This window comes from Bubalus bubalis, chromosome 12, assembly GCF_019923935.1.
Source record: "Bubalus bubalis isolate 160015118507 breed Murrah chromosome 12, NDDB_SH_1, whole genome shotgun sequence".
Taxonomy (NCBI): Eukaryota; Metazoa; Chordata; class Mammalia; order Artiodactyla; family Bovidae; genus Bubalus; species Bubalus bubalis.
The window spans coordinates 97,573,990-97,599,992 of NC_059168.1; the positions used below are offsets into that span (position 1 = coordinate 97,573,990).

At 48.2% G+C, this 26,003-nt stretch overlaps 1 protein-coding gene and 2 long non-coding RNA genes across 7 annotated transcripts in view; 1 reads left to right on the forward strand and 2 right to left on the reverse strand.

The window, feature by feature from the left end:
- GARNL3 (GTPase activating Rap/RanGAP domain like 3) overlaps positions 1 to 22,878 on the forward strand; it is a 162,105-nt gene extending 139,227 nt beyond the window's left edge. For all 5 annotated transcript variants that reach the window (XM_025262352.3, XM_025262355.2, XM_025262354.3 and 2 more), the window contains 9 exons: positions 305 to 480; positions 1,978 to 2,136; positions 8,290 to 8,356; positions 13,781 to 13,888; positions 15,092 to 15,210; positions 17,580 to 17,718; positions 18,709 to 18,924; positions 20,382 to 20,508; positions 22,410 to 22,878. In XM_025262352.3, coding sequence (XP_025118137.2) covers positions 305 to 480; positions 1,978 to 2,136; positions 8,290 to 8,356; positions 13,781 to 13,888; positions 15,092 to 15,210; positions 17,580 to 17,718; positions 18,709 to 18,924; positions 20,382 to 20,508; positions 22,410 to 22,587 — 1,289 coding nt within the window. In that variant the 3' untranslated portion in view covers positions 22,588 to 22,878. The remainder of the gene's footprint in view (positions 1 to 304; positions 481 to 1,977; positions 2,137 to 8,289; positions 8,357 to 13,780; positions 13,889 to 15,091; positions 15,211 to 17,579; positions 17,719 to 18,708; positions 18,925 to 20,381; positions 20,509 to 22,409) is intronic.
- Positions 9,743 to 12,064, reverse strand: LOC123328654. The gene is made up of 2 exons (XR_006543627.1): positions 11,743 to 12,064; positions 9,743 to 10,125 (listed from the first exon to the last, which is right to left on the reverse strand). It is a non-coding gene; the product is annotated as an uncharacterized LOC123328654 (long non-coding RNA).
- LOC123328653 lies at positions 16,371 to 25,920 on the reverse strand. The gene is made up of 2 exons (XR_006639835.1): positions 25,375 to 25,920; positions 16,371 to 18,021 (listed from the first exon to the last, which is right to left on the reverse strand). It is a non-coding gene; the product is annotated as an uncharacterized LOC123328653 (long non-coding RNA).
- Between the last annotated feature and the right edge of the window lie 83 nt (positions 25,921 to 26,003).

Below are 26,003 nucleotides of genomic sequence, written 5' to 3' on the forward strand. Positions count from 1 at the left end.
TGAAAAGAAACTTTTAGAATTTTGTTCCTGGAACTCTGCTCACCTTTCCATTTAATTCATGTCATGTAGTGGATGTGAATCTAAGTCCACAAACTCTAGAATAGAGGGAATATGACTTCCTTAATTTTTCTGTAACTCAACCTAATTTTTATTTCAAGTCCCCATTTTGCCTCATGGCAAAAACGTCCTTAGTCATTTCACTGTCTTATGTTTAATTTCCAGGGTTCTTAAAAATATCACCAGATTGTCAAAGTTGAGGGCTCCCACCTCTTGTGTGTTCAGCATCGTTCCTTTCTCTTCCTAGGCTGCCACCTGTATGCCATCAACACTCACCATAGCAAAGAGCTGAGGATTGTTGTTGCCATTCGGAATAAACTGCTTCTGATCACAAGGAAACACAACAAGCCAAGTGGGGTGACTGGCATGTCACTGTTATCTCCCCTGTCAGAGTCACCTGTTGAAGAATTCCAGTACATCAGGGTAGGTTTTTTCCTTCAAATTGTTTCACTCCTGGCCAAGGTGTCCCGAGGCAGACTCCCTCCTTCCATCCAGGGTGTGTCATTCACTGGGGTTGCCCTGCGTTTCAGTAACTAACTAGGGAAGCCCTCACCTGTGGCCCTGGTTATCCCGGGAGACTAAGGCGAACAGAGTTTTCCCGACTCCATCCAGCTCATTCACATAGTAAACACCTAAAGATGCTGCTCTAGGGGGGATCATTTTGAAACATATAGAAACTTGGAATCATGCTGGGCACCAGAAACTAACACAGCCATGAAGTGAATTATACTTCAAAAACAAATTCATGGAAAAAGAGACCAGATTCATGGTTACCAGAGGCAGGGGTTGGGGGGAGGGTGAAATGGAAGAAGGTGGTCAGAAGGTAAAAATTTCCCATCATAAGATAAATAAGTACCAGGGGTATAATATACAACATGATAAATATAATCAACACTGCTGAATGTTACATATGAAAGTTAAGAGAGTAAATTCTAAGAGTGCTTATCACAAGGGGAAATAAACTTTATTTTGTATCTGCATGAGATGATAAATATTCACTAAATTTATTGTGATGATCATTTCATGATGTATGTATTAGGTTGGCCAAAATGTTCATTATTATTATTAAATTTCAAGACAAGGACCGGACATTCTAAGAGCTAACACAGACCACACTGTTGAATCCCTTTTGTAAAATTGTCTCCTGGCCTCTCCTCTTTGCAGTGAACAGAGGTCTGAGCCTTGAGGACAGACTGCAGAAAGGAGCAGTCTAACCCATCCCTGCCCCTCCTTTTCCCTGCCCCAGTCTGGCACAGGACTCTGCAGGAGCAGAGGGCCTGGCGGGTGGCTGCTTGAGGAAGTGAGGGTGTTGTAGCCACGTGTTCCAGGAAACAAACTCACTCAGAAGGGCAATGCAGATAGTGGAGTGCAGTTTATTACACCGGCGGGCCCAAGGCAGAGTCTCCTCTTCGCCAAGGACTCCGACCAGCATTTGTGAAAATCTTTTGTACCCCATGTGTATGTGTCTGAACCCACCACTCCAAATTCCTTGAGACTTACATAAACCAAGGAAAATACAATCCCAATAACCCCATCATTCACATGCTATACGCTCATGTGCTCAAACAGTCAAACAATTAGCCAATGATCAATAAACCCAAGGTTACACTCCAATAGATACAGAAAAATTTATGGCCTATCTGAAGGAAGGGGTGATTAGTGTATGTTTTCTCTTAGACGATAAGTAACCTAGATACGATCTTCAAGGTTCCCCTGTCTAGAGGGGGTCTTATCCTTCTGTTGTTGTTTTCATAGGCACTAAACACAGAGTGGCCGAGCATGATCAGCATGAACAGGCCTAAGATGGAGTCCAGGCCCTATGAATTCCTTCTTCAAGGGGGCCTTTCCTGGATGGGGGCAGGCAGTGAGGTGGCTGCTCTGTCCTCACCCCTTTCTCCTCCATCCTTGTCCACCACACAGGAGATCTGTCTGTCCGACTCTCCCGCGGTGATGACCTTGGTAGATGGGCCAACAGAGGAGAGCGACAACCTCATCTGTGTGGCTTACCGGCACCAGTTTGACGTGGTGAACGAGAGCACAGGAGAGGCCTTCAGGCTGCACCACGTGGAGGCCAGCAGGGTGAGTCGACGGACATGGGGGCGAACGGGAACCAAAAAGACTGGAGCTGAGTCTTCTAACTTTGTGAGACCATGATGAGGGTTTCTTTAAAACTGTGTGCTCTTTATCATATCTGTAACCTGTGATATATATTTAGGCTGTACCATGTGAAGCTGCCATCTTTGTAGGTCAAATGGGTTCAATATCATATAACTGCCCATTGCCCTCTTTAGCTTTTCCACACCTCCTCCTGCCATTCCATCCTTCCCTACAGAAGAGGAATGAAGTGTCAAAACTCACTGTAAATAACTGAGTAATGAGAACAGTTGTTTGGTAATTCATGCTAGAAGGGCCTCTGGAGAGTCAGGTTACCCTCAGAGGCCCTGCAGACCCACAGCATGGGGCTGGAAGGTTGGGGAGGGCACAGCCCAAGTCTGCATTCCCTTAGAGGCGCATTAGGAAAGGAAGATGGGATGAAACACCACTGGGAGAGAGAGGAAAAGCAGATCGGCACTGGGGGGTCTACACCTCCTGGCCTGAGCCGCACAGAGGGCAGCCATGTGCTGGATCTGGACAAAACCTGACAAGCAACTCACAGAGTTCTTCAGCCCAGTTATCGCTGGGAACCAGGGCAAGGCCTGATGACAGCTGAGCTCCTGGAGGTTTGCATGGTGCAGGGCCAGCACTCCAGCTCAGGTACGAGAACAGGGCAGAACAAGGATGTCGCCCAGGGAGAGTGTCATTCCTGATGAGAGCTTCCCCCAGTCCTGTTCAGATGTGTCAGAGAGTGAGGAATTTAATTATGTTTTACAAGAACTAAAAAAATACAATTTAAATTTAGACCAGCCCTACATAAATATTCACTAAAGTTGCTAATTACTATAAAGAAAACACCTGAGAGCAAAATTTTAAGAAATAGAAAAATCAGAAAAAGAAACATCTAGATATAATTAGGAGGCCTACTTATCTTCAGCTGTTATCAATCACAGCTCAGTCTGCCCATTCATGTGTGTATACTGGTGGCACCCAAACTCATCTGCCGTTGAAGTCATCAAGGAACTTCAAAGCTACCGATGCCCTGTGTCCCACCCCCCAGCAATTTCACCAGCCTTGGGTGTGACGTGAGCTTTAGAATTTTTGGATGGTCCCCAGGTGATGTGGGCAAATTTGGGAACCACTGGTACACACTGCTTCTCAACTGTGGCTCTAATTGCCCAGAAAGCTTTAAACAGATCGGTGCTCTGACACATCCAGATCAGTTACCAGAAGTCCTGGGTGTATGGGATGGGAATCAGTAGACTGTAAGTCTCCCCCAGGTGATGTTACTATAGACCCAAGAGATGGAAGCTCTCCTGACACTCTTCCTAGCAAGACCAGGAGGGTCCCCTCCCAGCAATTGGGAACCTGTCATCTCTTCCCGCGGCTGACTTCTGAGGACTCAGAGCCCAATCTGGCCTTTAAAAGTTCTTGCCCCTTCTTGCTTTTCAAAACTCTGGACAGGGACTTCCCTGGCGGCCCAGTGGCTAAGATTCCACCCTTCCAATGAAGAGGGTCCTGGGTTTGATCCCTGGTCAGGGAACTAGAGCCCACAAGCCGCAACTCAGAGTTCGAATACTGCAATTAAAGATCCCACGTGCCACCAAAAAGATTGAAGATCTTGAGTGCCAAAACCAAGACCTGGTGCAGCCAAATGAATAAATAAATTCTTTTTAATTAAAAAATACAATCTGTACAACCAATCATAGGAGTCAGAAAAGGCATGGCTTAAAAGATCTTTGGTGACTCAATCCTTCCCTGGCAACTAGTTTCATAAGACTGAACCCGCTTTTCCTGGAAATTATTGTTACTTACTTATATTTAGTACCTTGATAGTTCATGAGTGTGTCTGTGGATTTTTTTCTGTTAAGATTCATGAAGATCCAGGGAAAAAAGAGTTAAAAGCAGTTTTCTTTGATGACTTCTGTGCTTTGTTTTGCTGGAAGGTATGAGAAATCTCCAAAATTTTCTGTCTTTTCTTCAACATGCTTTGTAAAACAAAGATGCAAAGCTTTTCTCTAAGAAAAAACACTTAAAAACATTTTTGTGTTGTCAAGCGCTACCCGGGAGATTTGAGTGGGTCAGTATGTATATTCCCACGGAGTTAATCCTCAGTGGCTATGTTTGCTGAGCAGGCAGAGGTGCTGAGACAGTGGCTTGTCTTTGGGTTGAATTTACTGTTTGGTTGGAAAGATACGCCCTAGAGAAATGAACAAACTAATGAGCGGGTCGGAGAAGGCAATGGCACCCCACTCCAGTACTCTTGCCTGGCAAATCCCATGGATGGAGGAGCTTGGTAGGCTGCAGTCCATGGGGTGGCTAGCAGTCGGACACAACTGAGTGACTTCACTTTCACTTTTCACTTTCACGCATTGGAGAAGGAAATGGCAACCCACTCCAGTGTTCTTGCCTGGAGAATCCCAGGGACAGGGGGAGCCTGGTGGGCTGTTGTCTATGGGGTCACACAGAGTCGGACACAACTGAAGTGACTTAGCAGCAGCAGCAGCAGCAGCAACAATGAGCGGGTAGAAGCGGCCTGCAGAAACAGGGTTACTTCTCACCAAGACATTCCTGCAGGACAAGCCCTGAGCTCAGTGGAGCAGGAGAGAGGCTGACCCTCCTGGACTCACCGCCGATTAGTGCTTCAAGCAGCCCTCAATGCCTACCTCCTCCATGTGCCACCATGAAGGCCAGGCTGGCCTGGTTTCCTGCCCCCGCCCCTCCTCTCGTCTCAGCCAAGACCCCTCAGTTCCCGTTGCAGGCTTCAAACCCACCTCAGGGTCCAAGACAGTCCTAGCTCGAGAGAGGAGCTGTTTATGAAGCACCAGAGCAGCCTTCTGAAAGTCAACACCAAGTTCGTTCTACCAACAGGCCAACTCCGACGTACTGCCCTGGATCCAACAGCCAGCTCTGGCCTCCTTCCACCAACAGAGGCCTCCTCCAGAGGGAGGTAACAGGATCCAGGTCTCTGGCTTATTCATTGGGCCCAGGTCCCCGTCCTGTCTGTCTGCCCAGACCCCAGCTGGTCTTCATTGAGAGCTCACCGTGGAATCATGTGGGAAGGTTGGACACTGACCTCACAGTGCCAACCTCTTTCACCTGTTACAAGTCTGTGTTTTGAATTTTCACCACCACCATATATTACTTTTATTATTTTAAAATGCAATAAGATAAACTATTTTTAATCAAGTAAAAAATGAAAGGCGAATGTCTTTATCCTACCCTGACCTACTATATATCAAGATGTCCAGGAGCAAGAACCCAGAATATGTATCTTTTAAAAGCTCTCCCAGTGAATTCTCAGGTCCTCGCCTGGTCAAGAATGTCTCCTGCATGAGTGTCTCCTCTGAGGCCCCTCGCCTGGGAGCTAACATCTATACCAACATCTGTATCAACATCTGTACATGTAACATGTACGCGTGAACCAGGCCTCTCCATGCTCAGTGTTAATGAAGGTCTGATGAAATGTGATTGAGGGCCTGAGGAGAGAGTGATTAAGTCCACGCTATGGTCACTGACCCCAAATTTCAGCCCCATAGCCATGACAGGCAGGTGCTGTTCTCTCCCCAGTTTCTGCAGAAAAGGAGGCTGAGGCTCAGAAAGAAGTCACTTATTTATCCCAAACCACACAGCCAGTAAGTAGCAGAGGCAGGACTTGAGCCCAGACCGCCTGCCTCCCAGGACTGCGCCCTCAAACCCAGCACATGGCAGCCACAGCCCCGTCACAGCCCAAAGAGGAGAGCAGGTCCAGGTTACATAGCCGGTGGTGCTCGGCCGCTCCCTCAGAAAGTGCAGAGCAGACACAGCAGCACCCACGAGGGCTGGAAGCCGCTGGCTGACATCAGTGTTATCTAACTGACAAGTCTGGGGACACTGAGGAGGAAGTGATTCAAGTCAGAGTGTTAGGGGCTGACAGGAGGGTTCCCTCCAAGGGCCCAAGGGCTGTTCCCTCCCATGATACGCCCCAGTGGTGCGGGTTCCAGAGCCAAGTCGTGCCAGCAGCTGACATTTATGGAGCATTTACCGGGCCCTGTGTGACCTCCTGGAATCCTCAGCCCCCGTAGAGGCAGATGTTCCAGCCTCTCCCATTTTATCGTTGAAGACCCTGAGGTTCCGTGAGGTTAAAACCCTGACCACGTGCCCACTGCTCTCGGGTGGCAGGGCTGACATTTCATTTACATGGTCATGCCTCTAGGTAGCATGCCCTCTGCTCCTGGTACTTGACAGGTCCTGATCCAGGGACTGAGGGGGTCACATGAGCAGAGCAAGGCCTCTGCTTCATGGAGCTGAGAGCCCAGCACAGAGGAGAGTGCCAGCAAGCAAGCGAACCTGAGAAGGCAGTGCACGCCCTGCAGATAATTAAAACAGAGGCTGTGACACATAGCAGCAGAGGAAGTATTCGGCATTTGACTCCCAGGTCCTTCTGACCCTAGAATCAACACCCTTGACCTCTAGGACTCACACTGTCTCCCGCCCCTACAGAGCCTCCGCAACTCATAGTTCTGGTATGGGTTCCATTAGAACTTATTTTATGTACTTGTAAGCTTTTCTGACATTTTGTTGAGGGGTGAGACCCTGTCCTTTCATTTCTGTGTGTTTAATGGAGACTCGTACAATGCCAGACTGTTCAGAGGAGAAGGCTGCGTTTGGGTGAGAGCAGTGAGGGCCAGCTGGGCAGAGGGCCTGGGGTGGGAAATGGGGAAGCCCAGAGGCTGGAAGGGGCTGAAGAGAGCCTAGCCAGATGGAGACAACGGAGGAGCCCGGAGGTGGGGCCCAGCCCGGCAGGCGAGGCTGAGCCCGGGGTGCAGCAGGGGTGAGATGAGGAAGAGGATGCTCTGGACTTGGGTGAGAAAAGGACCCCCTCCGAGACTTTGAGGGTAGCTCTGCTAAAAGAAAGGAGGAGGCTTGAAAGGAAACTGGTCATGTGAGACTTCCATGGAATGCTGATTATGTGTCAGGCCCTGTGCAACAATGTTTGCCTTGCTTCATGGAATTTTCATGACAATCCAGCAGTGTCAGGATTACTCTTACACCAGTTTACAGATGGAGACCTGGGGCCAGAGGGCCGTTTACCACAAACCACAAGAGGCAGCAAGTGGTACTGGCAGCTGGGAGCTGTCTGACCTGCTCCTGTCTGCTCCCCTACCCAGCCCCTTGAGTTCTTCTCAACCTACTACATTTGAGAGAACAAAAGACTTAGGAACCTGGGCTGGAGCTCAGAATGTGTGCCTGAGGTTGTAGATTTAGAGATTTTGAGCAGAAACTATCAAGCTGGGGCTTTTTCTAAATGAGAGAAGAGCCAAGAAATGGAAGAAGAATCTGAAGTGGGAGAGAAGCCAGAGGGAGGAGCTGTCCCCTGTCAGAGGTTGTGAAGATATGGATGGAGAGATGAGCCATGGTCAGAGGCCTTCAGTCTGGAGAGAAGGAAACCTTCTTGGAGCTTAAGAGAGGGCAGCGTCCCTGGTGGTACAGAAGGCCAGACTACAGGGCTGAGAAGACAAGTGAGGCAGCGAAAGAAGAGGAGATTTTTAGAGGCTCTGAGTTTTGATTGAAACTTGAGAACCATCTTCTCAAAAGCAGAAACCAAGGCTCACCAAAGCCACAGAGCTGGGGCTTCCAACACCCTCTGCATCTTGTCAAGCCGCCTCCCAGGAAGTGAAAGAAGTAAAAAAGAGAGAAAAGTGCAGACATGGTGGTCTGGAGATTCAGAGACTGTGTTTGAGGCAGGAGGCAGTGTGGCTGAAGTGCAAGGGTGTTGAGCTTGGAAAAGCACCAGGGACCTGGTGCAGATCCTGGCTGTGGCACCTCCTCACTGAGGGACTAGCGCAACTCACCTCTCTAAGCCTCGCTTTCCTCATCTGTAAAATGGATGGAATGCCATCTACTTTCCAGGGTTGATGTGGAAGTGAAAGGAATAACCCGCGAGAAAAGCTTGGTGGACTGGAGCCTGCTATATAAATGGGAGCCCTGCCAATAGGGAGAGCTCTCCTCTATAGAGCTTCTTAAAGGCTTTGAAAAGATGATGAGAAAGTCCACACCATGGACTGCGGTCGTGCCTGAGTTTACAGAAACTTGAGAACATCTTTTCCTAGTGTCAGTGTCCAGCATGCCCACTACCATTGCCCATTCTCATTGCAGGTTAATTTCGTTGCAGCTATTGATGTGTACGAAGACGGGGAAGCCGGTCTGCTCCTGTGTTACAACTGTAAGTAAGGGATGTGTTTTGATCGCCACTTGCTAAAATCCACTGTTGTTTTTTTCTTTCTGGACAATGTACAGGGACTTAGCTTTAGATTTATCTGGTGCATTGTTCCTGGATCCTTAACTGCACTCCAGGGAGCAGCTAAAAATTGCCTTCCCACCTGGATCTCCCAATACCCAGACCTCTCAGTGAGATGGTACAGCAGTCACCTTGGGGTGTCTCTAGGATGTGGAAGTGATGTCAGGGGCTTCCATCTAGGGAACCCCTACCATGTGACATGCACTGGGCTCCGTCAGCCCCAGGCACTGCTCACTGACTTCTCAGTTTCTGTTCAGTTCATTTCAGTCACTCAGTCATGTCCGACTCTTTTCGAGCCCATGGACTGCAGCACGCCAGGCTTCCCTGTCCATCACCAACTTCCAGAGCTTACTCAGACTCATGTCCATTGAGTCAGTGATGTCATCCAACCATCTCATCCTCTGTTGTCCCCTTCTCCTCCTGCCTTCAATCTTTCCCAGCATCAGGGTCTTTTCTAGTGAGTCAGTTCTTCACATTAGGTGGCCAAAGGATTGGAGCTTCAGCTTCAGCATCAGTCCTTCCAATGAATATTCAGGACTGATTTCCTTTAGAACTGACTGGTTGGATCTCCTTTGTGTCCAAGGGACTCTCAAGAGTCTTCTCCAACACCACAGTTCAAAAGCATCAATTCTTCAGCACTCAGCTTTCTTTATAGTCCAACTCTCATATCCATACGTGACTACTGGAAAAACCATAGCCTTGACTAGACGGACCTTTGTTGGCAAAGTAATGTCTCTGCTTTTGAATATGCTGTCTAGGCTGGTCACAGCTTTCCTTCCAAGGAGCAAGTGTCTTTTAATTTCATGCTGCAGTCACCATCTGCAGTGATTTTGGAGCCCCCAAAAAAAACCAGTTTCTGTTACTGTCTGTCATTCGGAGATAAGGCACCTGAGCGGTGAACAGACTTTCTCAAGATTGTGCAGCTACAAACGGCAGAGCCCAGGTTCTCTTGACATTTGGGGCCCTCTTGACTCCAGTGGCCCGACAGTTACTCTTCCCCTTTTTGCTATTTCTCAGATGTTACTGAAATCAGCCTCAGCCTGGCATGCCTGGCCTCAGCTGGATTAGTTTGGGTCAGGTGGCAGATGGGTTTCAGGCAGACCAAAGATATCAAATAGGAGTTAAGGATTTGCAGCTTTTCAAAAGCTAATGTGATACCACAATAAAAAAGGATCTTTTTAAAGCTAAAGATAGTGATATATTTTCTTGGACCCGGGCTATGCAGTCTAACTAAATAAAACCTTTTTTTCAGCCCAGAATTGTATCAGTTTTGAGTGGTGATGCTGTATAATCTTTGATTAGTAAGAATGGTAATTTTCCATAGAGAAATTTATTGGGTAAACTTCCTCTTTCAAAAATTCGAGGTTTATGGGGAATCAGCAAAGAACTTCACCAAGAAGTCACTCTTTTAGGATATTTCATCCACAGGTCTGTCAAAACCCTCCTCAAAACAGCAGGTCTTTATGGCCCATCTGATGAGAAGGGCCACACATAGGGTGACCGCAACAGGCCACATGCTCCAGCGTGGATCCTCGCTGCCCAGCTGCCGGCGCTTGCAGGGCTGGGCCGCTGCAGCTGCTGCCACCCCCGCCCAGGTCTGCAGGGACGAGCAGAGTAGGAGCGCTCCTGTGTGCGGTCACTTCTATAAGATGTTAATCTCTTTAAAGTGTGGTCTTTTTACTTTATTGAAAAACCTATTTGAAAAACATATGGCTTTAAAAACTGATATAGATATTAATACTTCTTTCTTCCAGCTGCTCAGCTGGGGGTGATTTTAGGTGGTAAAGAAAAACAGAAAGAGAGCAGGTTATAGACCGTGAACGTGATTCCCATAATGAAAGGGGCATGGAAACAATGTGGATGGCAAGCTCTGTACACAAAATTAGAAGCTGAGTCAGCAGGCAGTGCTGAGGTGGGGGTTGGGATTTGAGGGGGTGGTCCCACACTGGGCCTCTGGCTCCTGGAGCCCCTTAAAAGTTCCACCTCCTCAGGCTTTGATCACCTCCTGGCTACAGGCCCTGGTTTTATCTCAGGATGTGATCAGCATGTATCTGTTCTCACAGACCCACCAGCCATCAGAAGATGATCTCTGACCTCACGTGGGTCAGGCCTTGGCAATCCCAGGGGGGTCCCCAAACCTGACTCAGTCTCCCCAGACCTCGCCACTTCCTTACATTGCTTTGGGTCAGGCATCTGGCTTTCAGTTTCCATCTCCCTCTTTCTCTCGGCAGGTTGGCAGGTACCTGGGGATCCAGGGAATGAGCTGGTTTCCCCCAGTGACCATATGACTTCTGTAATTCATCCCCCACACAGTGCACACCCATCTGCTCATCTCAGTCCACGTTCTTGTCTTGGTCACTGACACCCACAGGAAAGGCCCTTTCCAGCCAGGAGAAAAGAAGGAGATTCTCTGTGGAAGGAGATTGTTTTCCCCAGGTTTGAAGCTGATTTTTATAAGTCTGCTTCTTTCTAAAATATAACTTCCAGAAACCCAGAGTTTTCTATACATAAATTTTTCTCTCAGATAAGTTAAAAACGTTTGTATGTGCCGAAAGGGACTTTTCTTCAGAGAAATTTGTTTTAAAACTAAAATCTACATACTGTTCTTCACCAGCTGGATGGGGAAGGTCAAAATAGGGAAGGTCATAGACTGAGCTGCTTCCAGGGCAGTGACTTTCTTAGACTCCTGTCCCCCTCATCCCCATTCAGGGCCCATTTAACTACAAGGGACGGCCCTCTCTGTGCCAGGCCGTGTCAGGCTCTGGAGACACAACAGTGGAAGGCACTGCCAGGGATGCAGTGAGCTCACCCTTCTGGGGCCAGCCACGCATGGGTGCCCGTGCATGGGTGTGAACGGGCTACAAGCTCTGGAGTTCAAGAAACACTCTTTGCTTCTTTTTTGAATTAGAGACCTGCTGGTCTGAGACCACCAGCTCTCGTCACTGGGAAGGAGACCTCTCTGCTTCCCTGGGGCGGATCCCATTGGAAAAGGGGGAGACAGGACCTCTGGACTGCAGTCCAGTCACCTCCTCCAGGCCTGCATGACCCCCTCTGAGGCAGGCAGGGGCTGGGACAAAAGCCTGATTGCACAGAGCTTGGGAAAGAGGAAGTGGAGCTGGGGAGTCCAGACAAGCCTTTCAAAGAATTTTGCTTTAAGGGAAAAAAATAAGAAAGGTTGCAGCAGCTAGAGGAGGAAGAAAGGGCAAAGGGTTTTGTTTTTTAAAACGTTGAATAAACAGCATGCATAAGGCTTTTGGGAAAGATCCGCTGGAGAAGGGAAAATAAGACAGAGGGGAGAGGGGTGAGCCAACCTCGCACAGCAGGTCGAAGGCGCTGCTTGGAGACCTGGGCGTCCTTCATGGGCACTTGTTTTCTCAGGAGCAAGGTCTTTGAGAGTGAGGTTTCTTTTCCTCCCGTAGTGAGTCCACTGTAGCAAAAACAAAAACTGACGCTGATAAGAATTTCTGTCCTAATAACTCACTCTGTTAGAAGAACTATGATAAAACAGCATAAGGAAACTGCTTTACAAGGCACAGGGGTCTCATCAAAGGAGCCCCTGAGCCCTGCTGCTGCTGCTGCTAAGTTGCTTCAGTCGTGTCCGACTCTGTGCGACCCCACAGACGGCAGCCCACCAGGCTCCCCAGTCCCTGGGATTCTCCAGGCAAGAACACTGGAGTGGGTTGCCATTTCCTTCTCCAGTGCGTGAAAGTGAAAAGTGAAAGTGAAGTTGCTCAGTCGTGTCCGACTCTTAGCGACCCCATGGACTGCAGCCTACCAGGCTCCTCTGTCCATGGGATTTGCCAGGCAAGAGTACTGGAGTGGGGTGCCATTGCCTTCTCCGCCTGAGCCCTGCAGGATGCTCCTCAAGGGATAGACAGGCAGGGCTTCAGATGGCCGTGGCCACTGCCCTAGCCTGGCCCCGCACTGCAGGCCTCCGCAGCAGCTCTGGCTCTGTGACTTCTCCCGCCTCACAGAGGGGCCACAGCTGCCAATTCTGACACTAGGAACAGGGAGAGACTGCTTCATGGGCCTGAAGTTTCTCATTAGGGTGATGAAAATGTTATCAAATCAGATTGTGATGATGTTATTCAACTCTATAAACAGACTACAGTTCATTGACTTGAATGCTTAAAATCGATGAGTTTATGGTATATAAATTATATCTCAGTAAAGCTGTTTTTAAAAATAATTGAAAAACTAGTTTGCATGGCTAAAACGTGGCAGTCTTTTGGAATAAAAGGGGCCTTTGTTTTTCCGTTTGTGTGGATGTGAGAGTTGGACCATAAAAAAAGCTGAGAGCCAAAGAATTGATGCTTTTGAACTGTGGTGTTGGAGAAGACTCTTGAGAGTCCCTCGTACTGCAGAGAGATCCAACCAGTCTATCCTAAAGGAAATCAGTCCTGAATATTCATTGGAAGGACTGATGCTGAAGCTGAAGCTCCAATCCTTTGGCCGCCTGGTGCAACAAACTGACTCATTTGAAAAGACTCTGATGCTGGGAAAGATTGAAGGCAGGAGGAGAAGGGGATGACAGAGGATGAGATGGTTGGATGGCATCACTGACTGGATGGACATTTGTTTGAGCAAGCTCCAGGAGTTGGTGATGGACAGGGAGGCCTGGCATGCTGCAGCCCATGGGATCACAAAGAGCTGGACATGACTGAGTGATTGAATTGAACTGGTTTCTTGGTGAAATTTTTCACTCTACGAGGGTCTGAACCACCTGGACTTGTGTTTAGAGCTCAGAGCAGGCCAAGAACCAGATAATTAAATTACCCTGGCCTTACTCTAATGCTGGCATACAGGCATATGGCTTCAAGTTTTCATTATAAAATGTTGCTGGGAGTGTATGAGTCCCACCACATATGTCCTGCTGATTGAGGTTTGGGGAATGATCCCCTGTAGGAGAGCTTCCTCCATCCAGGGGTGCCATCAAGTGCCCCTTCTTGTTTGCAAACCAACCAGTACTGTCCCCCATGCAGGACTTGTGAGGCCATGGACAAGCTACTTCACCACCCCTTGCCTTGATTCTCTCATCTGCAAAATGAGCATAATAACAGCATCTACTTCATAAGTTTGTACAGGTTAAAGGGGAAAATGTTTTAAAGCTCGGCACCTGGCACATAGTAAATTCTCCCAAAATGGCAGCTATGACATGTGGCAGAAATATTACTCTGGCTCTGACTGCCTCCTGCCCCTGAGAATCTGGCAGCATGGCAGTGGTTGTGCTGACTTTCAGAAAGAACAGGTAGATAGGATGCTCTTCTTGTGGCCTGTGTCTCATTTATCTGATTTCAGTTGCCTGAGTGTTGTCTCTAACAAAAATAAGTCGCTGTTGTTTCGTTGCAGACAGTTGCATCTACAAAAAGGTTTGCCCGTTTAATGGTGGCTCTTTTTTGGTTCAACCCTCTGCATCAGATTTCCAGTTCTGTTGGAACCAGGCTCCCTGTGCTATTGGTAAGGAAACCTTTTGTCATCATGGTCTTCCCCCAGAAAGACGCATCTGAACTCTTCCATCCTATGTGAGCGCTGGCTTACCGCTAAATTTTCCATGAATTCTCTGAATATAATGAGTGTAAACAGTCTTCTTCTTCTGTAACTGTTTTTCATTTTGCTCCCCTTCGGGGACTATTGTCTCCCATTGTTCCTCCCAGGTCTCCTCAGTGCCTGAGGATGTGAGCCTTTGCAAGCAATTAAATATCAGTTTTCAGTACTTGGGTATCTTGCAGTACCCTTTCATTTCTGGGCCTCACTTTCTGACTTCTAAAATATGAGAATGTAGAAAGATACCATCCTTGAACCTCTGACTGACTTGGGAGAGAAGCATAATGCACTCAAGCAGCCTTCTTATACATTCTGAAGCTTGAAAGTCTAGAGTCACAGAAACTCTGGTACTTGACCTGCTACTGAAATGTCAGGACGTGCATGGTGGTGCTTCGTTTCTGTGGTTCAGGATCCACAGCTGGACAATCTGCCTGGCGAGAGTCAGATCAGAGCCACATGTATTAACATCATTGTCCTCAAAGTAGAAGCATTTGTTGATAGGTAAACATGATAGAGTTTTAACTGAAGAGCAGAGGGATGGAGCCAGGTACTGGGAGGACCGGGTTGGCTAAGACAGAGAGGGGAGGGTTAGAAATGGGTCTCAGGTCTGAGCCACGGCACTGGGGACCCACTGGACAGATCAAGGCTAGAGGCGTGGGAGCAGTAGGAAGAGTCACAGGTGAAACCAGGAGAGCAGGAACAAGACGCAGCCCCCGCCCAGACACACAGGAGGAGTGTAGGGGAGGGTGACTCAGGGACAGGGAGTGAAGGAGTAAAGGCCAGGTTCCTGGACGCGTGGGCAGAAGAGGGCGTGTCCGGACCACAGAGGGAAGGTCCTGGGGACCCGGACGGGCAGTGTGCCCAGAAGATGAGGTGGGGAACTGCAGTGGGGGAGGAACACGGGAGAAGCCGGGACAGTGCACTCCTCCACGGGCAGGTGCTCAGCGGCTGAGGGAGGCTCTCCTAGAACAAGGGGACACGCGCCCCCGAAGGAACAGACACAGCGGAGGAAGGGGAGAGCTGGGCGCCGCCAGGGAAGCGAGCTGGGTGTGAGAGGGCCCCAGCAGCTCCCCAGCCGCAGCCCGGGCTGGGCGCTGACACCCCGCTGCCTTGCAGTCTGTGCATTCCCCTACCTGCTGGCCTTCACCACCGACTCCATGGAGATCCGCCTGGTGGTGAACGGGAACCTGGTCCACACGGCCGTCGTGCCTCAGCTACAGCTCGTGGCCTCCAGGGTGAGTAGAGCTGGGGTTTATTTCTGTCTGAGGGGCTTCGGGGGCCCCCAGCTCCACGAGGTCTCAGTCGGGTGAGGACACATTTGGGGTGAGACTGATGATGACAGCACCATATGTGTGTTGAGATGAGAAAGCTGGAAACAGTCCTGGGTTGAGTTTTCCTATGTGGGTTCAAAGCACCTTGGGCTGCAAAACACCCCTCCTTAGCGCTCAGAGTCATCGCTGCTGGTGGTAGCAGGGGAGCAGTGCTCAGCCAAAAACGGAAATCCTCCATGTGAGCCTGGGTTGCTAGTCACAGAAGGACAGGCCGAGGCTAGAACAGTCAAGAGCTTGAGGTAGTGCTTTCTTCTTTTGCTGCTGTCTGTCTTCAATTTGAACTTGTGTCCCGCATACATGACTGACAGACGGATTCATGCCTAGTGACAATGTGAGCAAAACCGAGGGATGCAGGAACAAAGATTTTCCCAGGAGTCTTCTACCGCAGGCACATAACCCACCGGGTCTTGTTCTGGTTCCCTCCTCCGGGTCACCCCACACCCTCTCCGTGGCCTTGCCAGGCCAGCCGGTGCTCCATCCTAACGGGCATCACATTTGGTGGTGGGAGGCTGCGTACTCCCCACCCCCACACTGACAGTTCTGTGAGGACAGACCCTAGCATCTTCTGCACTAACGTAGTGCCAGTAGAGTGCTGGTAAGTGTGCAACCACTAATCTTTGGAAAATGGATATGCGTGTATACACACATTCATATATATATATGGACATCAGTTGATTATAAATTTTACTAATAATATCGTATATTAACACCTATATATGGAATCTAGAAAAATGGTACTAATGAACCTATTTGCAGGGCAGAAATAGGGGTGCAGACATAGAGAACAGCCTTGTGTACACAGCGGAGAAAGGTGAGGGCAGGATGAAGTGAGAGAGTCGCACTGACATGGATACGTTACCATGTGAAACACAGCGAGCTAGTGGGAAGGCGCCGTATAACACAGGGAGCTCAGCCTGGTGCTCTGCGATGACCTGGAAGGTGGGATGGGGGAGGGTGGGAGGAAGGCTCGGGAAGGAGGGGCCGCGTGTGTGCCTGTGGCCGATTCACATTGTTGTACAGCAGAAACCAACACAACATTGTAGACCAAGCCTCTGATTAGAATGTTTTAAAATTTAAAAATATATTTTACTGATTATAAAAACATAAATAGCTTACAATTTATAACTAAAAATAAAATATACAATGCTTTTTATCTCAAAGTCCATTTAGCCAATTGGCTCTCATAAAACACTTTTGTTTTCACTAAGAAGAAGCAAGAATTAGTTACTCAGTCATGTCCCACTCTTAATTTTCACTGATTTTCCTTTATCCATAGCCAACCCCTGGCTGCAGTTCAACCACAATTTTACAGTTGGAATTATATCTCAACCCGTTCATTCTTTTTCCAAGTTTGTTGTCATTAAATCTGACATGTGATCTATTAAACTATTTTTCACCCTCATACAAATCATTAAACTAAAACTTCTTTCAATTTCAGCACTGGACAACATACTTTTTAATTTTAATCTTCATTATTAATGTTTTCTCCATCACTTTAAGTCCAGACCATCAACAAAACAACAAATCAACCTCTGGTTTATAGCATTTGCCGATTTCCACAGTGTAAATAGTCCCACCATGATTGATCTCAAGCTTCCCGGGTGACACCTCAGCACACGCATTAGGAGCCACTATTACACAATCCCCCCCCAACACACATACACACAGACACTGTATAAATTACCTCAAGAGTATGGAGAATTGTCAGTGTAGTAAAATAATGAGGAATGGTTGAATTTTGATATTTAGTTCCTTTGTTCTTTTAGCACAATTTAAATTGAATAATGGCTGTGTTTAGCAGCCAGCTTGCAAGACCCCTGAAACTCAGTGCCCTGAGTCCACAGGAGCCACACACCAGCGCCATTGCCCCAGAGCTGGCCCATCGCGGGTGGGCTTGAGTATTTGCTGAATCATGAGTGAGGACCCATGTCCCCACCCGGGACACAGACATAACTAGATTCCAAACCTTCCCCAGTTCTAACCTCTGGTGCCCAAGCTCCCTTTCAGGGAAGTGTATTGTGTCTGTATTTGTGGAAGGCGTGTGGGAAATTGACTCTTTTCTATTTTGTGTCAACAAGTAGATAAGAAGTAGGAGAACTGAGCCCTCAGGAGCCTTCTGAGCCCAGAGCTGGCAGCCGCTTCCCTGGCTCCTTCCTGCACCGCAGACCCCGTGGGACAGACAGCTGGGGGTCTGTGCAGTGATGACAGGAGGGCCAGTGGGTGCAGGGCCCTTAAAACTACACAGCTCAGAAACGCCTTCTCTTTCTCTCCAGTCGGATATCTACTTCACAGCAACCGCATCAGCGAACGAGGTCTCGTCCGGAGGCAGCTCCAAGGGGGCCAGTGCCCACAATTCTCCTCAGACACCCCCAAGCCGAGATACTCCAGTGTTTCCTTCTTCCCTGGGGGAAGGTGAAGTCTAGTTTTTACTGTCTTATGATAGACATTTTTGATCCGTTCTGATTTCTCTGAAAGGTTGTTAGTAGCTTAGTCATGTCCGACTCTTTGCAACCCCATAGGCCATAGCCTGCCAGGCTTCTCTGTCCATGGAATTCTCCAAGCAAGAATATTGGAGTGGGTTGCCATTCCTGTCTCCAGGGAATCTTCCTGACCCAGGGATTGAACCCAAGTATCCTACATTGCAGGCAGATTCTTTGCTGTCTGAGCCACCAGGGAAGCCCCTGTAGTTCATTGTCAAATACTGACATGTGATTACTGTTGAAGGAAACAAACAGTGATTACTGTTTGAAGCCACAAAAAAACTTGCAGTGTGGTTGCATTCTTAAGAAACCTTGTGATAATCCCCACCCCCAAACAATTCCCATTATGAAAACACTTGTTTCAAAGGGGAGAAGGAAGTTGAGAGTTAGAGAGACTGCAGTTGGCCCCAGCAAGTTATCCTCCCTTCAGGAATGTTAAGGATATAATAGAATTTCAAAGCTAAAAGGATATCATCATAAAACCCACACATTACTCAGCACCCAGCTTTCACTCCGTCTGGCTTCGCCCTTGAACCCCACAGGCCTTTGCTGTGGTTACTGCCTCACGCTTTTCCTAACTTCTCACCACATGAGTCGTCCTTATGGCTCGCTGCCAGGAGAGCTCGGCGCTCCCAAGCAGGACAGCTGTGCCTTTCTTCCCGCCTCCTTCCTCCTGCCCACGCATAACCAGGAATGGGTGTGTTTTGTCCCGTTCACCCATGAACAGGATGCCGTTAGAGGACAGAGCCAGGGGGTCCCACCACTTTATTGCCCCTGATGAAAGTTGGCAGGCGGGGGCGGTCAGCCTGTGACATAAATTCTTCTTTCATGCTAATTATGTTGAGGAACCAGGAAATATTCTCTCATGAATAACATGAGCTCTTCTTAAAGTTCTAACGTTCTTTTTGAACACTTATTTCAGGTGAAATTCAGTCCAAAAATCTGTACAAGATTCCACTCAGAAACCTGGTGGGCAGAAGCATCGAGCGGCCTCTGAAATCGCCCTTAGTCTCCAAGGTCATCACCCCACCCACCTCCATCGGCATTGGCATCGCGGCCATTCCTGTCACTCACTCCTTGTCCCTGTCCCGCATGGAGATCAAAGAAATAGCGAGCAGGACCCGCAGGGAGCTGCTGGGTAATGGCTGTCCATTCTCGTGTTTGTGATGTTTGTAAAGATACCTGCTGGTTTTATCTGCCCATATTGGTTGTGCTTAGTCACGTCTGACTTTTTGTGACCCCATGGACTGTAGCCCACCAGGCTCTTGTGTCCATGGAATTTTCCAGGTAAAAATACTGGAGCAGGCTGCCGTTTCCTCCCCCAGGGGACCATCCCAACCCAGGGGTTAAACCTGCGTCTCCTGCATTGGCAGGGGGGATTCTTTACGACTGTGCCTCTTCGGAAGCCCATTTGTGGATATTAATTATCCTCAAATGCAAAGAGCCCTATCATAAGGGATTTATAAAGAAATTATAAACTTGCACCCACACCAAGGAATACTGTACAGTCTGCCCAACAACAATGATGTGTCAATCTAGACTTATTGGTATAGAAAGTGTGCAAACCATATGAAGGGCAGGTGGGGAGGCAGTTTGTAAAACAAAACAGTCTGTCTAGTCTGATAACAGTTTTTTAAATATAAGTAATCTAAATAGGTATGATCCTAGAAAAGTGTCTAGAAGGGCTTACAGCCTGCAGCTCTCAGATAACATTTCATACTTGTATATCCAAAATGTAAATCTGTCTGGGATTTTCTGCATATTTTTGTTCCCTTTTTTGCATATTTGTGGTGCAGTTCAGTCATCCCCTCTCGAAGCCCCTGGGCCGGGGGCAGGTCTGTGGGGATGGGAGCAATGTCAGGTCCCTGCTATGCCCCTCCCCTCAGTTCACAGGTGAGAGACCAGACCAGAGACACAAAGAGCACCATGATAATCGTGAAGAGGCTAGACTGTTGTAAAGGTTTTTGTTCAGAGTTGTGAAAACAAAATGAGGAAAAATGGGGGCATTATGGCAAACCAGTAAGAACTGGTTTAAAATTTGAATTGGCATCTGCATGGTGTAAAACTATGAGGACGCACACCTGTCCTCTGGTCAAGTCTCCTGACCAGCTGGAGAAGGGGATTCAGACCCCCTGACAGGGCAGCCTTGACACTGGCAAAATCGGTTGGCTCTTGAAGTTGGTCCCTTTCACTGAGCTTTTCAAATGTATGTATTGCTATTTTTAACCCATTATTCCCTAAGAAAGCTTGATCTTGCCAACTGTTGTTGTATAAACCACTGTGCTTTTCAGAAATTGGACCTCTGAGTTGGCGAATTACAATTTCCAGTGGTAGGACTGTAGATTTTCTTTCCTTCATTAAACTCTTCTGAGTCATTTTTTCCCAATACATATATTCGTTCTAATCAGAAACAAAAGACCTTTTACCAACAAGATGAGAAAATCAGTTATTTAAAAATACAGACTTTTATCATCATTCTTCCTGCCTCCGTCCCTGTAATGTACCAATACCCAACCAGGAGAAAAAGGCATTTCCTGTCTCTTGGCAGTCTGATGGTAATGACCCTCTGACCTGTGATTCTCCCCTCCCATCCAGGCCTCTCTGATGACAGTGGATCCAGGTCAGAAGGAGCACCAAAGCCCAAGTCAAAGGCCCGGAAGCGGCTGGAAGAAAACCAAGGAGGCCCCAAGCCAGGGACAGTGCGGTCCACTAGCAGTGACAGGTAAAGAGGGACGTGGCCCCTGCTCAGGGTGGTGGCCCCTCAAGTCATGGGACAGCCACAAGGCCTCTTCTGCTGAGTGACGGTGCGTGGGCCAGCCCCTTGGGCCAGCTGCAGCAGAGGGTCAGCGGCCATATCCTCTCTGAGGACCGCCAGAGAGCACAGCCTGCCAGGAAGGGGCCCAGGCAAAGGGGCAACCTCATTAGCAACCCAACAAATGCACACTGAAATACAGAGACTTCTTTTGCTCACCAAATTGACAGAGACTTTTTTAAAACAAAAGTGCTCTCCAGTACTTCTGGTGGATCCTTTCTGGATGGCCATTCAGTATCACACATCTATGAATATTTGTTGAATCCCACTGATTTGTCCCCTGAGGGTCTCTGTGTCCTTCATAAAACACCTTGCCTGCTTCTCTGTGGAGGCCAAGGGGGCATATGTTCAGGTTCCATTCATTCAGGCAACACAAATTCTTAGAGCACCTGGAACTGAGCTGGGGACATGGAGCTGAACTTCAGGGGCTCATGGGCTGGTGGGGAAGGCCAACCTTCCCCGGAATTATAGAGAATTATACCATTCCAGGGCAGCAGGTGATACAGAAGAATGAGGTGTGCCATCCATTCCACGCCTGGGGTAGGGGAGGTCCCAAACATCAGGAAAGGCTGAGCCAAGTCTCATAAATCAAGCAACCATTAGCCTGGCCCAGAGAGGAAGGCACTCACTCAGGCTTTAATCCAACACTTTCACTGAGCTCCTACTGTGTGACCAGGCCCCTACCCTCATGGACTTTACATTTTAGTGTAGAGAAACAGACAATAAACCTGTGAACAAGTAAGCAATTGCTATCACTTCCTTTCGTGACCAGCACTGCAAGGAAGTTTAAAACAAAGTGATGGGGGTGGGGTGGATAGAAGGTCTACTTGAGGTGGGGGCTGGGAGTCAAGGAAGGCTTCTTGGGGGAAGTGGCACAGAGCTGAGCTCTGAATGAGAAGGAGCTGGGGGAACAGCCCTTCTGGCAGCGGAACCAGCAGGGGCAAAAGCCCTGAAGAGAGAGAGAAGGAAGTGAGTGGGTCAGCTTAGCACAGATAAGGAGGTGAGGTCAAGAACAACCAGAGGCTGGACCTCGGGCTTTTACAAGGCTACATGAGTCCTTGGTGAACGGAGGAACTCCCTGAATCAAAACCTGGTCAAACTGGTTTTGCAGGTGTCAAGAGTGTGAGCATCCTGAGTGCAGGAGAAAATAAGAGGGCAATGATGGGCTGGGAGGAGGCCAGAGGGGTCAGCAGGGTGGGGCCTGTGGGCCTGTGGGCAGGTGTTTCAGCCTGTCCTCAGGCCATGGGGAGCCAGGGGAGGGTTTATCCCAATTTGCCTCACAAATACATATGTGTCAACACTGACCTTTCTTTTTTCCCATTTTTTTTCCTTTTTTTTAATGGTGATAATATAAAACATACTATTTTAACCACATGTAACTGTACAGTTCAGCAGCACCAAGTACATTCACATTGTTGTGCAACTTCCACCACCATCCGTCTCCTCAATGTTTCACGTTCCTAAACTGCAACTCTGTCCCCCTTAACCACTAATTCCCCATCTGCCCACCGCATAGCCCTACCCCAGCCCCTGGCATCTACCAATGTACTTTCTGACTCCATGAATTTGACTATTCTAGGTATCTCATATAAGTGGCCTTTAAAACCCATAACAACCCAGGAGATGGGACAGTCTGCCTGCAGAACACAAGCTCTGTTGGGGTGGGCATCACCCACCTGCACGTGCCCACCTCTCCCTCACAATGGTGGGGGGTGGGAAAGACAGGCTTTCACATTTAGGGGAGGAGGAAACAGAGTAGCCAGCTCAGTGGTGCACCCCAGGATCTGTTCACTGTGACTTTTCTCCTCTAGGATCACATCGAGCTCCCTAGAAAGTCCTTACACTTCCGAAGCCAATCCCAATGGGCGTTACCAGTCGACCAGCTCCGACCCAGACCCTGTGGCCGAGCAAGAAGGCAGCCCCGTCTGGGGCAGCTGCCCCTTTCAGCTCACCACTTTCTCGGATGAAGACATTATTGACTTGAAGTAAACAGAGTCCCAATCGAGTTTGCCATGTTTAATTTTCTTACAGAGGTTTATACTCTTTAGCCAGTTCTGACATCATTTCTCAACAAAATGTGGCTTTTAGCCTGTCTGTGATCTATTGGACCAAACCTTCTGCACCCTTGGCCTGTTTGGGTCACTCTCCAATGTCCGGTGCCATCTTTCTTGACCTTTATTTCTTTCTGTTCAGGAACCATCAGTCCCTTGTAATAAAGGTGGTAGATTTCATTGAGGTTTTAGATTGAAACTTTGAATAAATCAAAAATATTCATTCTTATTTACTGCAACCTTCTCTTATATTTTATATACTTAGATGGAAAAGTTATTTTTTCATTACAGTTTTGTTTTGTCACATAATTTGTTTCTTTTATTGAGATAAAGAAAAGCCATTGCTTTAAAAATGTATTATAAATAAGTTTTCTTTCTGCACCTCTGGCCCCTGTTGCTGTTTCAGTTCACTGTGATTGGAACCAGCTGCATTCCTGCCTATAGACTTTTGAGAAAAGCTGAATTTTTAGATCTTAGAAACTCCTGCTTCTTTCTCCTTGTGTCTCACAAAAAAAACAATAAGATATAGGAGCCTGTTAAGAGTCTCAAGATTTTGTTTTGTTTTATTGTTACTGTGAAATCATACAACCTAGAAACAGTTACACTTCATCCTCAAAATTATCATTCTCAAATTCCCTCCTCTTGTTCTGGTCTGCTTTGCTCTCTCACATGAATCAAATGAGTAGCCTTCCTCTTATCATGTATCCACCTTCTGTTGCTCCATCCCCAAAGAGAGAAGAAAATGTGAGTTTGGCCAAGTTTGAAGGAAACAGTGAGATATCAGTCTCTAGCCAGGGGAGATCAAAGGAGGAAAACTGAGTTTCACTGACATTGTAAACTTTTTAATCTGTGTAAAGAAGATAACTTACTTTTGGCTTTAGTCTAACAGATTCCATTTTATTATATCTCGTCTTGCCTATATTACCCATCAAAAGAAACGAGGTCATTTCCCCGGTTGAAGTGGCTCTGAGGAGTTCTTCTGCAGGTCTTCTCACTTACTGCAGAGGTCTGTGCTGGACATGACTCGATCTGATAGATCTCAGACCCTACCTCCTTATGGGCCTTGCACACTGTGGGGAGAGCTCTCCTCTCCACCTGTGGCTCAGAGAGTCCCACATGATACATCTGAGCTGAAGGCTGCCTGGTCCCCTTCAGCAGAAGGCAGCAGGTCAGAGTGCTAAAGACAGTGCTTTTTCAGTGTACCCAGGTGGGGTCCATAACCAAAGGAGTCTACTCACAGTCTTTGCAGCATTCAGTGCTCCTGTTCTGTTCTGTTTTGTTATGCCCTTTTCATATAAGAGGGGAAAACACAAGATCAACTACATGCTGTATCTTGACCTCATCCAAAGCTTTATGGATTGGGTTTTACTATGTTTGCTTTTCAAATAAGGAAACTGAGGTTCAAAACGGGGCAGTGATTTGAACCTGTGAGTTCTCTGACCCCAGAACTGTGCCCTGTCCCCTGTCCACCCTACAGAGCCAGGCTGAGTGCCTTGTGTCAGCTGGATCTGGCTGGTGTTTTTTGTGTTAAAATAATTTGTAAGCCTCATGAGCTTGTATGTGTGTTTTTCCTGTCATCTTTTTCTTTCCCCTGAAGTTTCTTGCTTCTCAGCCTGGAATTGAAAAACCAAGGGCTATTTAGACCATTCTTCCAAAGAGACTGGCAGCATCAGAGCCACCCCATGATTTGACAAGAGTCACAGATCTGAGGAGTAGATGTAGAATGGGCAAGGGGTGGGCACTACTAAACAGTTTGATAGACTTGGCTTATAAAAGGAAGGCGGGAGTCTGCTTTGTAAGCAATGTCTGCTTACAAAGGCCAAGTGAATGCTGCACACTCATGGGGAGGGAGATGACCAGCCAGAGGGCAGGAGCAGGTTTGCAACGGTTCATGGCTTGGCGGCCACTCCAGTATTCTTGCCTGAAGAATCCCATGGACAGAGGAGCCTGGCGGGCTACAGTCCATGGTGTTGGAAAGAGTTGGACACAACTGAAGCAACTTAGTGCACACGCATGGCTTGGAGGGCTGGCTGGCCTTAGCTAGGCTCGCTGGATCATTGTGTCTACAGAAGCCTCTCTGCATACCCCTCAGGCTGAACTGCAAAGTAAACTGTCTAGCAGCAGCAGTTTGCCCTTGGAATCTGAAGAATCCATCCCCTCTGCAAACATCCAGTACCCACTGTCTGGAGCAGAAGATCATGTCCATTGGGGAAGGGAGAGAAGTAGACAGGTGAATCACAAGCAATAATTAGCGCTGTAATAAGAATTTACGATTGGAGCACAAGACACGGAGGAAAAACCGAGGGATGGTTGCCTATGTCTTGAAAGATAATACAATCTGGTGACTGCACTAATTATACTGCCTAATATTTGAGTTATCTGGAATGTACTTGGTCTTTTCACTTTGCCCCTACAACAAACCCTCCTGCAATGATAGATACTATCATTTCCACTTAGAGAAGAAGAGAAAGAGGCCCAGAGAGGGATTAGAAGCTAAGCCTGTTACTTTGTCCTGGTTCTTGCCAGAATTACACAGCACTCCACCGCAGCTGTCTGCACCCAGGGAATGTGGCATACAAATCGCGACCTTCTACAGCGCCCTGACTTCTTCATACCTCCACCAGTGACCAGGGTGCACACACGTAGAGAGACGCTATTAACATCCGCAGGGGACTCAAAATTGGGAGGTGTAGTATTAAGATGAAGATTCCAAAGTCAGGATTACCTGTGAAGTGAGTGGAATTTAACAGAGACCATGGGGCTCACCATTTAGGCCCAGATCAGTCACAGCTATGCGGCATGGGGGACCCCGCCCAACACGGGTTCTCAGTACCCGAAGATCGTGGTCGTCATCGGTCTGCGGCTCCTTAGCAGTCAGCAACCTTGGCTCTCCTGCCCTCACTCCAAGTCTTAACAAGCACAAGAGTTGGGCGGCGGCGCCCAGGACCACGCCTCCCACAGCACAGCTGATCCGAGAACAGACCAGCCCATAACCGGTGTTTGGAGACCTTCCACCCTGCGGCTCTCTGTGGGCAGAGCAGCCCACGCCTCAGAGCAGAGGTTAACGCTGAGCAGTTACTGCAGACCTTACCCAGGGAGGTCAGCGGCGCTGCGCAAAGAGAGGGAGGGCAGTCCCGGACGATACCCACGGGCTCCGCCTTGGTTCGGCTTCCTAGCTGCACTGGTGGAAGCTAGATTAAGAGGCGGTTCCCGGCGCAAATACAATCCCCACCCTCCACTCTCATTGGTCGGCGTGGGTCACGGTTTCTTAGATGACCCCGCCTTCGAGCTCGCATCACCCTCCTATTGGGTGGCTGTGTGAGCCCCCGCCATATACAAGCTCCTCCCCTGTCT